Below are 15034 nucleotides of genomic sequence, written 5' to 3' on the forward strand. Positions count from 1 at the left end.
TTTTCTTTATAAAGTTTTAATTTGCCGGCGGCAGGTTAATTTTAAACTTCGCTGTAATCACGATGTTGCTTCGGGACAGTTATTATGAACTAAGTGTTCTCGTTATTTTATAGTTGACGTAATATTTTAAATAGCTTTAGTTTTCAAGTAAGAGCAATGAGATTGTTTCCCTTTACTTTTGTTTCAAGATGGTTCCTTAGCAGTGGAAAAATACGAATTTGTAATTTTTTTGATGTATTTAATTTTATATTGTGTTATTGGTGGAATTAACTGTTATGACTGCCTCCGTGGCGCAGTGGTTTAAGTCACCACGCTACCATTGCGTCGGGAGGTTGTGGATTCGATTCCCACACGGAACAATTATTTGTGCGATCCACAAATAATTGTTTCGGGTCTGATTGTGCTTTGTGTCCGTTGTTTGTACGTTTATAAAAGTCCCCGCAACACAAGAGCAATTCTTAGTGCGGGAGTTGTCTTTTTACAAAAAAAAGACATAAAGCCAGAATCGCCACTAAGCTAAACAAAAAAAGGTATTTGTAATTGTATTTTTTTGCCCACGTTATATGTTTCGTTGACATTTCTATTTGCGTATAAACTCATATAAGTTTTCATCGTCATATGATTCGTTTTCAATATCCCGCTTTCTTACAATACAACGCCTACACTATATTCAATACCATTTTATCAATTGAAAGTATGCAGATATGTCACAGGTCACAAAATAACACATTTGATCCGTGTGGGAATCGAATCTATTACGTCACGTGCACTATAAGTGATATAAATGGCACTGCAATTATCGAACCACACGTTAATACATTTTCAAAACGATTAAATATTCATTTATTTTATTCCGCGGCTTTACCCGCGTGGAATTTCAGCCACTTTGGGATGGTATTTCCAAAAATCCTCCCTTAGTACTTTGCACTTCCTAAGGCATCATCATATGACATTTCAACTTTCTACGCCCAATAGTTTCGGCTGTGCGTTGCCCATCAATTAGTCACTTACCCCTGGTTTCTGAGTACATTTAGCGGTAGTTTATCTATTCAATAGCGTTTTTTTATACGAGTTTAAACGTTATTGAATAGATAAACTACCGCTAAATGTACATCAGAAACCGGGGGTTAGTGAAGTATTTTTTAGTAAAGTATTTTATACATATTGATTTAAACTTATAAGGTAGATATTTCATTTGCGAATGTATATAAGCGAATTATATTTTTTAATGCCATTTCAATATTTTTATGTTTAAAATCTATTCACTTGATATTCTAAAGACAAGCATTATCCCTCATTAGTTCGTTAAATTATCGTTAGTGCGTTTTCTATAACCTGTTCAAAGATAGCAAATCCTAGGGAGATTAATGATAGATAATAATCTAAGATTGCTTGCGATCTATCTGTAATCTTTGATTGAAAATTGAAATTGTAGATGTAACAACTCATTAATGACCATTATGAAACTTTTCAATACATTGGCCTTTTTATCTAATTGAAACTTTTCAATATGTAATTTATTATTCCTATAATTTTATATAAAAGTAGTGTAATTTGTTATAAATTGTAAATTAGTTGCTTAAATTGTTAGGTGTTGCGTAACTTTTACGATGATTGTCAGTAATTAAACTTATATAACTAATTAACTATTAACTATCTTTCATAGCTGTTATAATCAATATTCTTTTAATATATGGTAGTTACCTATGATATAATTTATTGACTTCGTCTGTGGGCTAAGCGGTTGTTTGTGAGTGAGTTCGATTCTCAGTTGATGCGAATTTTGAAATAATCGTAGCAACTGACGTACTTTGGTCTCCGCAAAAGGCTTGATTTTATGTATGTAGGTATTGAATATACATTCTCAAAGAAAACAATGAAAGTAGTGATTACGAAAGTATAATAACTGGTTTAATATTTTAGTTTTATTTTTCATTAGTATGTACCGAAATTATTTTTATATTTTAAGCAATACTGATACGGTATTTGTAAATGTTTGTTAAATACAGTTTTTTGATTCCACTGAGGTTTATTTAAGTTATAATTGTTAAGTTAAGAATTCGGATACATACCTCACTATTATTAACTTTATGATTCCAAAGTGTATTTTTACTGCGAAAGATTAAATATTTCCCAAACGTCACGGAAGTAAATTATCGGTCAAAATTTATTGATTTGAGTATAAAATAATCTCTTGTTTTGTATATTTATTGGTAGTTTCAATCTTATTTAAAGTGGCAAATAAAAAATCAACAAATTCGAGCTTTAATCGCATTTGTTGTCGAGATAGTCTTAGGGGACTTTTTTCAGCGTGGTAGCTTAACAGTCAATGAATTCTGTATTACTTATACTTTGTTCCTAGCTCAATTCTGCTTATAGCTAGGATCGCCATCGAACTAACAAAAAAAGAGAGAAAAGGTCTTATTCAACACACAAAACATTTTTTTTTTTAATTGAGCAACTCTTTTCCAAATAATGTTCTACTTCAGTCTATTTTAAAACCATATTCACTTACACTCGCTTAATGTGTGTGGGTTCTCTTTTAAACGTGGGCTGTATTTGCATCACCAAACATTGATGCCGCTATTTCAACATAAAATTATAAATAAACCAGCAACTCGATTAGTGGCGACATTTGCAGCCACTTCCGCCGGTAACATAGTTCCATAGGGCGCGGAAGCTGACCTTTATTTACCATTCAACTCTCGCACGTACTTTGACACTATAAGCTAGTTGCACTTCAAACTTTGTTTCACCTCATCTTAATATATGTAACTCAAAGATGACTGGGTTGACCGACTGACTGACTGACTAACTGATTGACTTACCCCCGGATTCTGAGGTGGTAGTTTATCTATTCAATAGCCTTTTTTTATATAAGAAACGCTATTGAAAAGATAAACTGCCGCTACATGTACCTTAGAAACTGGGGGATGGTGATCTATCAATGCACAGCCCAAACCACTGGGCGGATCGCGCCGAAATTTGGCATGCAGGTAGATGTTATGACGTAGGCATTAGTTAATAAAGAGTTTTGATTAATTCTACCCCCAAGGGGATAAAATAGGGGATGAAATTATGAAAATGTGAACAAACCACGCGAACGCAGTCGCAAGCTAAAACTAGTTTTAATAAATCCCGGTGGATATTAAATAACTGCAATTTCTTTCGTGAGATGAAGTGAATGAAAATAGGTGTCAACGTAATAACTTGGCTTGTTTCATATCAAGAAGGCTTAGCCGCTGTTGTTTTAAATTAACTGGCGGGATTTTAAAGTGTAAATGTTAGATTGAAATATGATAGTGGGGTCTTTGTTTGTATGTACTAGTGAAGTAATTTTCGTAAAGAGACCCTTGTCTAGTTTTAGACAGTAATGGTTTAAATTTAGTTATTTATTTACGTTTGTCGATCAGTAATTGCTAATGTCTTTGAGATTTGTTATATTGACAAGAGATCCCGCTTACGTTCGATTGATCATTTGATATCGTCTTTGAGGTGCTGCCAGTTTAAGAATCAGCTTTTAATTGCTTATCGTCAATGATAAATAATTATAATTGTTAGTTAATTCCGAGTCTACTACAATTTAATTAGCTTCTGGATTACAAGTTCTAGATAAGTATCGGTTAGCATTGATGTACCGATACTGAAACGTATGTACGCTCATAACTTTTGAACAACTAAACCAAATTGGATAATTATATTTTTAATATGTTTACAACTGTCGTCGGGACAAAATTTGTAAGGGATCGATGGGATCAAAATTCTTACAGGAATGGAAAAGACGGTATAAAATTGTACTATACCTAGACACAGTTAGGCCAGTCGGTTAATATTTTTCATAGATTTTATGTCCCTTTTTCTATTCCGACATTGATTCGTCAAGTCTTTAAACAAGCCATTTATATTTCCATATTGATTACTTGCAACGCAGTAATTGTACAAGTAAACTACGTATATAATAGGCCTATTAGGCACTGGCAGTCATAACGTAAGGGCTATTACGCTGACAACGGCCGGACAGGTCAATCAAGATAGTTCATACTAAACGTATGCTAAGACGTATGCGGGTGCAAGTTAAATGCGTATAGTTGATAACTAGTGTACGTCAAATTGATGGGCACTATTCAGTACATTGCTAGTTTGACGTAACGTGTTTATCACTATAATCTTAGGGAGAAAATAGACGGTACTGTCGAGTATCGAAATTTTGACATTTAGAATGCATAATTATGTCACAAGTAGTTATTAAATTTGCCCATTCTATTATTCAACATACTTAAAAACCTGCGAGAACTTTAGCTTATGTCCGTAAACCGTAACGGCCTTTCTATAGTAATGGAGAAGCGTAAATTACCTTACATGTATTAAAATTAGAATAAAGTAGTGGTTTGCTAAATGGATTAAAACTTAATATGTTTCTAAAACATTAGAAAATGGAAATATACTTCAATTCAGGTTAACAGTTGGATATAATTTACGAACTTATCTTACAAGTACTACTGGCCGTACCTACTTGTATTATGATCAAAATAATATGTACAAAACCCTGTAAATCTTAGGATTTTGAAGTCAGCTTTCTGCAGAGTTATGCCACGGACGATTGCCTGTTTGATAAGATTATTTTGTTTAACATATACCCTTGATATCTTTTGTAAATAGTTAAGTTAATTTTAAGTATCGATAGTATTAGTAATATTAGTTGAACTTAAGCTAAGCTAAGACTCTAAGACTATAATTTATCGACATCGTGGTCGCCTTTAGGTGAAATAATTCTTAATACTGATTATGCAATTCTTCTGTTAGAAACAGGAAGATGAGAATGAAGAAGAAAGGTACGCCACGGTGGGAGAAGACGAGGCGCCTCCACCACCGCCGCCACGGGCCGAGAGCCTCACCCGAGCACCGGCGCGCCCGCTGCCGGCCATCCCTGCCAGCGAGTCCCTAGGTAAGATTTATAACATATACGGATTTTCAACTGACAGCTTTTTAAACGTCGTTAATTAATTTGTTGTGTCACATTTCTAGTTTACTATATGAGGATGGATAGATTTATCTAGATTGAAACCCAAGCGTTAATCTTATTTTTGGGAGTTACATTCGTCTTTTCGTTTGCTCTCTTGACGGTGTACATAAACATAATTGACTTAAAGTTCACTTTAGGAAATGACTTTTTACTTTCGACGTTAATATTTTCAAGAACTGTCATTTACATCATATTTTGTTCACAGGGAACCTCAACCTTTCAGCACCACAAGAGTCGAGCTCAGATGAGAGTGCACCGACGCCGCCGGTGCGCGACTCATCCTCCGCCTCCTCTGCCGACGACGAAGACGACGATGCCGTAACTAACGTTGCTGAAAGGTTAGTTGTGGACCTGCTGAGGCGGGCCCGGCGTCTTGCTTGCATCCAAGCCATTAGGAGCATAGGTCTTAACTGCAGCGGCAGTGTAGCTCCCGATACAACCGACACAGATACGAGTAACACAACCCCTAATAGCAGCAATACAACCGATACGTTAGACGATAGCGACTCTACTGTAGAAAATTCTAGCACTAGCACCGGTACGACTATCGAAGTCGTTGATATAACTGATCAGAATCTTGACGAGACTGTGAGCAAAGCTGACACGGTTGATATTGCGGATGTCGCCGGCACATCCGAAAGTGCAGGCACATTGGACACCGCGGGTACATCCGCGGCCGCGGGTACATCGGACACCGCGGGTACATTCGGTGCTGCGGGTACGTCCCCCACCGCGGGTACATCCGCGGCTGCGGGCACATCCGGTGCCGCGGGTACTTCCGAAGCCGCGGGTACATCCGGTGCCGCGGGTACTTCAGAAACCGCTTATAATAATGTAAACATCTTAGATCTGACAGCTGATTTTGAAGAATCTGAAGTTTAAATCAATGTTCTAATTACTTTCTATCGTTGTTATAGTGAGTAGGAATTAGGTCGTTTCAGTGTCAGCTTTAGAAAACGCATTGATGTTAATAAAATAAACATTCAGTGTTAGTGATTATAAGATTTCTAGAATCACTAGAATTTTTCGGATTTAGTTGAGCTTTCTAGTCAGTTGAGCTTTAAATTTTAATTTATTTAAATACAGGGATGGCGTTGACGATATAATCGTCAGTAATGGAATGGAACAATAATATTTATTCTCATAAAGATATTTATAGATATTAGTCAAACTAACACATATTTATTCGAGCACAAGAAATAAACAAAAATATGTATTTGTAGAAGTAGTGTAGGTGTTAAATAGTTACGAATATATATCACAATACGGTTTAAAAGTTATTAATTGATATATTTTATGAAATTCCAGATTTATTTGCTATGATTGCGCAATGAACTGGTAATAAACTATTGTTAATTAGTCATGTGTCTGTTCTACACGATATATAACCTTCTTTTGTGCATCTCTGTGAAAGTATTGTAGTTGATGTTATTTAGATTTTTGTAAAAAAACAACAAAATTGGCAAACGTACGATACCCTCTAACCTTACCCACCAACTGATAGATCTAGGACGATATAACGATGGAAAATAGTTTTAGGAAATGCTGATCAATGAATAAATTGCAATCTAAATGTACGAAATACACCTTATTTAAAACGTGCATGTACCATGGATGCATGTGACCTATTTAGGCTCAGTAAAAGACTTTTATTAAGAACATTCGTAACTTGATAACCTTTACTTGAAGCAAAGTGAACTGAATTCATAATCTGCAATCTGTGGTATCATGATATCGGAAAAAAATATCTGGCGATTGAGAGAGTAGCTCTTCTCAATAGACCTAACTTACGGGCGGTAAATTCACCTACTGTAATTAAAAATAAGTGAAAGTTAAGCGTCTGATTAGACCTGAATGAATAAATTATTTGATTTGGAATCTGATTTAGAATCACTATTTCTCAATCTGGTTTTTATACTAAAGCAAATCAATTTCTTAATAAGTAACACATATTACAATAAATCTTCCTGAATAACATTTCAATCGTTACATCGTCCTAGAACGTCACGAGAAATGATCGACGCACACTCAAATACCCTAATTAAAGTAGCGGGGGTTCGCAGCCGGGCCACGCGCGTATCCACTTGTGATCAGCTAACCTTACCAACAGGTAGCTTGCCGTAGTTTACGTGATACGGGTTGGTGAATACACGTGGACGATAGGTTAAAACATATGGAGATTGCATTTTAATATATCTTTTTAAATGAGATGTAGTAGGAATGTTTTGCAAGTGACCTGTTTGTGGGGTGTCTCTTTGTTTTAATTTTGTCGCTGACATTTTGTTTTTAACTGTTTTACTTTGATTTAAAGTTAGGCTATTAATTTGGATGAATAGTATAGTAATGTACCAACTGTTTCGTTTTTAAAATAACTTGCGATGGATTGACTCTCGTAAAGTTTATTTCGTTAGGCCTTCTGAAATACCATTGAAATTTCGGGCTTAAAGAAGTGATTACGACTGTTCCCCCTTCACATTCTTGGTAAAACGAGTTACTAAAGATTTTTCTGGAATTATAGAAGCAGCTTAGAGAAAGACAAATATTCTACATTCGTAAGTCACCGTCTTCTATAAACATGAGGGGGACATCTGAACCTCAACATCAAGCTTTAAGGACTGCTTCAATGTGCCTTTAAGTTATTCCTACTACGAACTTTTACAATCGTTTCTATTAAATAAAAAGATTGTAGACAAGAAACGATACGAAACCTTTATGATCCCCGTGCATTTTGTAAGGGAACAATATGAACATAATTTATAAGACAAGTATAACAAGATAGACCTTACTTATTAAACACGTTTTAAGTTATGGTGCATTTACACCGCAGTTACTGTTTGCGGAGCAAAATTTCCAAAAATAATGTACTGAAAGACATAACCCATTGCGGTCCCACTGCTACTTCTGACTTAACCCAGTTAGGGAAAGAGTTTAGACCTCGAGTCAAGTTGAACCCATTACCCAAATGGAGATTAAGGAGTTTTAATGACAATTTAAAGTCATTCTTAAGCATGTGAGATTGCCTTACAATAATTTCAATCATCGGTTAACAGATGATATTTGTTTACAATACACACGTGACTTCAAAACATTAGTGGGTGTTGCACTTCATTCGAAACTCCGCATGGCGCGCTCTGATTGGCTGAATAAACTTTGAACAAATATCAACAAGTGGTTGCAAAGTTCCCCAAGGTCACGTAATATTATCTCGTTCCTATTTCGCTTCGTAAAAAGTATCTGTTGTGTGGGTACACCAGTATTTTGTCGAGAATGTGAAGGGGGGCTTATTTTTTTTTATTTTGGTCTTAATTTTCGTTAGACCTATAGTTTTATTATAATTACGTAATTTTTCGGTGTCCAATTCTTTCTATAAATCGTATGGGTATGTTTGAGTGTACGTTTGTATTATTTTACGTGTCGTAAATATAATAAAATAGAAATAATGCTGTGCGGCCGTTCTACGGCATCAAAGGATAGATCTTTGAATAAAAACAATTGGTATATTGGCAAAAGAAACTAAAATTAACATAGAAATAGTCTCAAAAGAGGGTAAGGCGTCAAAATTCTAAAAAAAGTAGCTTAATTTAGGAGCATGTGGATACATGAGTTAGGTTAAGTTTAATATCCGTAAATGATTTAATAACTGCGATTTTTTATTTTATTAAACCTTTTATTGCAATAAATGAGAACAGAATTCTCAGTTGAATGGATCAGGACAGTCACTATAAATTGCTTACTGAACCAAGCATCCGTTTATTGGAAGACCTTGCACACAAACCTCTGGGCTCAATTCTCTCATAATTGTTCGAGATTTATTAATAAATGAAGCCCCATGATATTAACAAAATATGGTACTATGGAGATATTAACTGAAGTAAATGATAATCAGTTTGTTGCCATACTAAATGACGAAACATGAAATATAGTAATGATGGCAATGGGCACAGTTTAAAAATTATGAATTTCAAAAGAAATAATTACCAAACTTGAATGTTTTTTTAATAAATAAGCACAATTTGAAGGGGTTTCAAAATTAATACTTTAAAAAATGATCATTTTGCGATTCGATGATAATATTTTTTCAAAAACTGTTATTAAACATTTACGGAGTATACTTTAAGTAAATGTTTTGCACTTAGCCGTGTTAGATGAAGATCATGTGCACCTTCATCGTTCATACAAATCATCAACATTATCATATAAATGTTAAATGTACATGTTATCATGGCACGTTCATACGCAATGATATTTCTTTTGACTGTCTTAACTCTACTTATCTATAGAAGGGTTTAATAACGAATTTTAAATGAACAAAATGAATGAAATGTTAAATTTACGGTACATTTTATAACAGTTTCGTAAGCTTGGTTTACATTTAGCGTTAGTTCTATTCAATAGCGTTTATATTCATATAAAAAATGCTGTTGAATAGATAAACTACCGCTAAATGTATCTCAGAATCCGAGGGTTAGTTAATCTTTGTGTCGTCATTTCGATAATGGATAGTTATTTATACGGGAATTAACGTAATTTTGCTTATATGTGTTTCGGCGCAAGTTACATTGGCCGTGGTCGTGGAAGCTTGATGTAGCGATGATTCCCGTATTATATTTGGTCAGCAACGCGAATGTTTAAAAGCTGTAAAGAAGTTTAAAACTTTTGGCAAAACACAGATTAACTAATAAGAACTTATGATAGTAAAGTAAAATTACCCACTGCAAAAAATTGAGTGGGGTATCAAAATACAAAAATTTACTTCAAAGATGGTTTTCAGATAGAAATAAAGAATATTTAATGGCAAAGGGTTTTTCGAAATGTAACTAGAGGGACCATAAGGGATAGAACCATCGTATGTGATACTAGTCATGAGTGAAAAACATGACTTAAAAAGTAACTTAGTTAGGCAAAAGAAGGAAATGAAAGGGAGCAGCTATAATAATTAGGAAACTTGCGAAGATATATATTTTGTATAATATAAACTAACTTCTTAACTATTTTCTGGTTTTGATCCTTATACTCTATAACTGTTAATCGCTTTTATCATGAACATCATATGTCATCAAAGGCCTCTTTCGCCAAATGTTCGTAAACCGTATATTTCTTTTAAGAAATGGTGAAATCGGCCTTCTTTATTTATTGTTTTTGACAAATACATGGTCTATATGCTTTGAATATATTCTTTGAAAATAGTAATTTTAGTACTAGTACTAATAAAGATGTATTTACATCATATTAGATTAGATGGAGATATATAAATATATTAACCTCATTACTGTGGGGCTTGGCGAAAGTTTCAACCCAGAATGAGTGGTTAAACCACCACGTCCACGCTGGCCAATTGCGGTCCGTGGACTGTATATGAAGTTTTAAAATTCTATCGTTGTTAGAAAGTAAGTACTTATTTGTAGTAGATATTGTAGGCCGCTGAAATATATAATCGATGTGCTTTATAGTGATTATAACACTTAACAGAGCGCGATCCGCTCTTGTATTAAAAAAATGTTAAAAAGAAATATTTAAAGTATATGGTATACCTTGAAAGCACTATTGTGGCAAAGCGGCCTGGATGATGAGGTCCAAACAATGTGGTTTATTGGGAACTGTTGAGTCTGATGTAGGGTCGATAGAAGCTGAGTGAGCTATAGACTGTGGCATTTGTTTATTTATGTTCTGTTTTATGACTATTTGAACATGTTTGTATGATGTATTTGTTTTGATGCAGCGCCGGCGAAGCGACAGAAACATTGCGCAGACGTCGGAACCGCGAGCTGGCGGAGCGAGTGCACGGCATGAAGAAGCGCGCCCGGGAGGCCGAGCGGTGGCACGCGCTCAAGAGGTCGCTCTACAAACCACTCACTATCACGTTCGGGTTCATCCTCGCCGGCATCATCATTTACTCATACGTTAAGCATTAGATATAACACTGGCGCGTTTCGTAGATTTATTGCACCTGTCAATTTTATGTTGGTGACGGAAGGCGTTTCACCAGTGAACTCACTCCACGAACACCTTCGCGACACTCAGCCTTATTAGTTATTATGTACGCAACAAATCTGCGAAATCACCATCTTGTTAAAACTATATTTTTATTATAAAATCAATTTAATATGGAAGCCTGCGATCCTCGGGTTCAATTATCATAAGTATTTCTTTCATTTTGTTAAAATGGACGTATTTGGATCCTGGTAAGACTGCATTTCTTTATAATTAATTGTATAGTCGATGATGTTCGACTATACATTGATTAAATAGTTCGCAATATATCACATGCATGTATTTTAAGTTATTTATCTGCTTTGACTCGGCCAGTGTTATTGGCTTTTAACATTATTATTTTATTAATTATACGTTCGATTTATTAGTTAGTGACAATGAATAAGACCGCCTGCTCGAGGCATCTAAAGTCATCTTTTAACTATGGTATCTGAGTTCAGTGTGATTAACTTATACAGGTACCCGAAATGACGCATTTACTAAATGAATCTAGTGTGAGTTGACTTGCGCGGATACTGACTAATGTCTCATATACTCTTCTTAAGTCAACATTGATACGAATTGTACCTTTATATGCATTTTAACAGTAGATGGAATTCCATGAATTATTATTATTATTTTAAGAACGCAACATGAAATACTTCACAATTATATATTATATTTTTATATCGGATCGTGTGTCCCACGTTTATAATTATTTGAATTTTTTATTGATTATTATTATATTATCATATTTACGAGTAAAATTAATGAGCTTATTCTCGATTTAGGTATTAAAGTAACGGTTAAGATCGTGAGATAGAGTATTCGTATTTTTAATTGAATTGTAAATTATGAGAAATCACAGCAACATCGGGGAGTGGGTAGTGAACGCTCAGCTTTACTTATGTGTTAAATTAAATGTCTTATGCATTTTATTAACAATATAAATCACTTTTTAAATAATGAATGAATTATTATTGAAATCGAATTGTACATCGACAAGATTTGATATGAGTTGTATAGTATACTGCTATATGTATCGTAATTGAATCGTACAGTATCACTCGTATACTGGAACATTATAAACAGATCAGAATTCGTTAGTTTTGAGCTACTAAACCTACGGTATTGTGGTTTGAACGCTAGAGTATGACGGGTTTGCAAACGCGACGGCTATACTAACAATGGGTGCTAAAATTGCAAAGTCAGACTGTGAGAGCACGTCCGAGGATATAAACTAGTTGTAGAGGGTCCGAAGGTTAAATTTTGAAATTGGGTTTGTTAATTTCAGGTTTAAAACGGAGGACCATAAGAAAGAACCGTGCGAAGACTGAGCAGTTAAAAGAAAAGTATAAAGTTCACATATCTGGGGGTGTTGCATGAGTAGGAAACGATCGCTTTATACATACAACACGTTATTACTCATTACATAGATTCCGTTTAACCGTCCGCCATACGAAAACAAATGTAAGATTTAATTTCATCACACGAAAATTATGAAACTATCACAATAATCGAACACATATTTTATTTATTAGGTATTTATTTTATCGGATTAAAAAGCTTTTTTACTTTTTCGTCAACCGCTTGAGTATTTTCCCAGCATTATTTTATGAAACATTATTTGTATGTCGTCTTCGTTGGGCAGCTTAAAGCAATGTTGAATACTCGAAGACGTTACATAAGTTAATATCACAATGTTATTGAATGACGCAGCTGTACATCACGGGCGGGGTCGGGTGCACTGCTAGCGTAAAGTGGGTGGGACGCTACTGCACTTTATTCAGTAGTGTACTAGACCTGCCACTTTAAGACCAGTATTACGACTAAACAAACGCATATATAAAGTTACTTGATTGTACGATCATTTAACATTTTATAATTATTAATTATATATTTACAAACTTGAGAGTTGATATTCTAATCTAGTCTTATTCACAAAATGTTCCTACTATTAACTATGGAAAACCTTCGAAGGCTGGATATGCGTATTAACTCTGTAAGTGACAAATACTGAAATGATACAATTGGCATCACATTATGGTCGTACACTGGTCACTAGCTGTCGTCATAAGCACTCTATAACTCTATTTATGTTATTCCATGTTAGTATCTAATTTCGAATATTCAAACTGTACATACATCTACACTAGTTTAAGTTTACGAATATTTAATAAAAAATAAAACATTTTAGTTATAAATATATATATAGTTAATATTTGTACCTTTTTTGGGGAGATTATAATTACCCGTTTTATATAAGTTACCCCATTTTCTTATGTATTGTCAGTTTATATTGTAATTATTGTTGACAATTAGTTCTCCCGTTGACGTAGACTTGTTCTTTACACTATATAGTCTCGCCACAGACTATAATTGTGTTGTATCAATGTAAAAACACTTGTATGTATTTTTTTGTTATACAGTATTATATTTGGATAAATGAATAACTAAATTACCAGTAATTAGTATGTGGATATTGTAAATTGGTATGTATTGTAAAAAACTGTCTATAAAAATGCATGTAAAAAATGTTTGACGAAATTCTAAGTTACGTTCTTTTGATTCGGGGTTCATGTCGGATATTTTGACATGAGCCTCTAAATGGATTATTCATAGCAAAATGTAAAAAATCACGGTATTATATTGACTTTTGAAATGATATTTGCCGACGAAATATATAAAACACATCACTGAATCATAATATAAGTTTACTTGGTATACAAACATGAGTCGTGTTTCGTACAAAATGTTTAATGTTGATTGGAAACGGACTTTACATTTAGTAATTAAGTTTATAATTAAACTTATTATACTAAGTAACGGACGTTTTACGAGAGGAAGAGGATTTCGTGGCGTTGCGATATGCGGTTTGATTTTGGATGGGTTTGGTCGCTTTGTCGTTTGTGTGGCACAGGTTCTCTTTGCCGCTAGGTTAGTCGGTCGTTTAGCTCCAAAGTCCAAGTCTCGGATAGGTTGGTCTGGAGGTTTTGAAAGTCATAAGGCTATTCGACTCGTTTGATGGTATATGCGGTTAATTTTACAATTTCGGTTAATTTATAAGTCACGCTACATCACGGTATCACGGTACCTGCAAGTAAATTGCACATCACGTAAAGGATCCTTTAGAATTAAGTTTTATTTTAGAAATTAGTTTAAATTTAAGATTTGCGGAAAACGTACGTACGTTTTAACATGCGGAAGACGGAAATTAACGCTTTGAACGACAAAGATAGCAATATTTTTAACACGGATATGACTCTGACCTCTCTATCACATGAAATCTACGTCTCTTTTCAACACATTACACATTTTTGTATAGAAATATGAACGTTATTTGTGTACCACTTGATTTTTATCTCTAACAATACGCCACGACTTAGCATTTACTTATCTATAGTATTTCTACCTACATTTTTGTAAGTATATAGTTATTCTATCGTCTCCTTGGTCTTGACGACAGTGTCTATAGGTATACATAATTATGTAATGTAATGTAGCACTAATATTATGAATTAAACACAGTACCTAAAATCTGTACTGTTTGTAATCAAACAAGATAATAAAAAATGTTTAAATTTATTTTTTGTTTTATTGTACCTTTTTGAGCTGACAACACTAGCTCAAAATAAAATACTAATAATTTTACTTAAGAACGGCAACACTGTTTATTTAGTGTTACCATTATAATAAATTGTAATAAAGTCTAGCAATACTTTATTGTTTGTCATCTAAGTCTACGAAGTCCTTGAATGCTGTGCTGTCTGACGATACGACCCTGGATAATACGCCGAGCACCATAACATTGTAAGGAAGTGTAAGTAACAGACTCGATATAAGTATATCCTTTTGTAAGTAAGTATATTAATGAAGGACAGTAACACTTAACAAGAAAGCTTGTTGAAACAACAACCTCGAGAATCGATCTCTGAGGTTAAACTATGCTTGCCGACGTTATTCTGTGGATGAGTGACCGTATTACACGTACGAGTTCCTCCGTGTTTCGGAAGGTACCTTATATACTGCGTCCCGGCTATC

The 15034-nt window shown here is 34.3% G+C and overlaps 1 protein-coding gene across 2 annotated transcripts in view; it reads left to right on the plus strand.

Moving 5' to 3' along the window:
- LOC142986151 (tyrosine-protein phosphatase non-receptor type 61F-like) overlaps positions 1-14578 on the plus strand; it is a 72904-nt gene extending 58326 nt beyond the window's left edge. Inside the window, exons 6-9 of one of the 2 annotated variants that reach the window (XM_076134439.1) lie at positions 4804-4945; positions 5229-5361; positions 10743-10856; positions 12288-14578. In XM_076134439.1, coding sequence (XP_075990554.1) covers positions 4804-4945; positions 5229-5361; positions 10743-10856; positions 12288-12330 — 432 coding nt within the window. In that variant the 3' untranslated portion in view covers positions 12331-14578. Of the gene's footprint in view, positions 1-4803; positions 4946-5228; positions 5362-10742 lie in introns of both variants that reach the window. The other variant, XM_076134438.1, reaches the window with a different exon arrangement.
- The last annotated feature ends 456 nt before the right edge of the window (positions 14579-15034 follow it).

Source organism: Anticarsia gemmatalis, chromosome Z (assembly GCF_050436995.1).
Source record: "Anticarsia gemmatalis isolate Benzon Research Colony breed Stoneville strain chromosome Z, ilAntGemm2 primary, whole genome shotgun sequence".
Classification (NCBI taxonomy): domain Eukaryota; kingdom Metazoa; phylum Arthropoda; class Insecta; order Lepidoptera; family Erebidae; genus Anticarsia; species Anticarsia gemmatalis.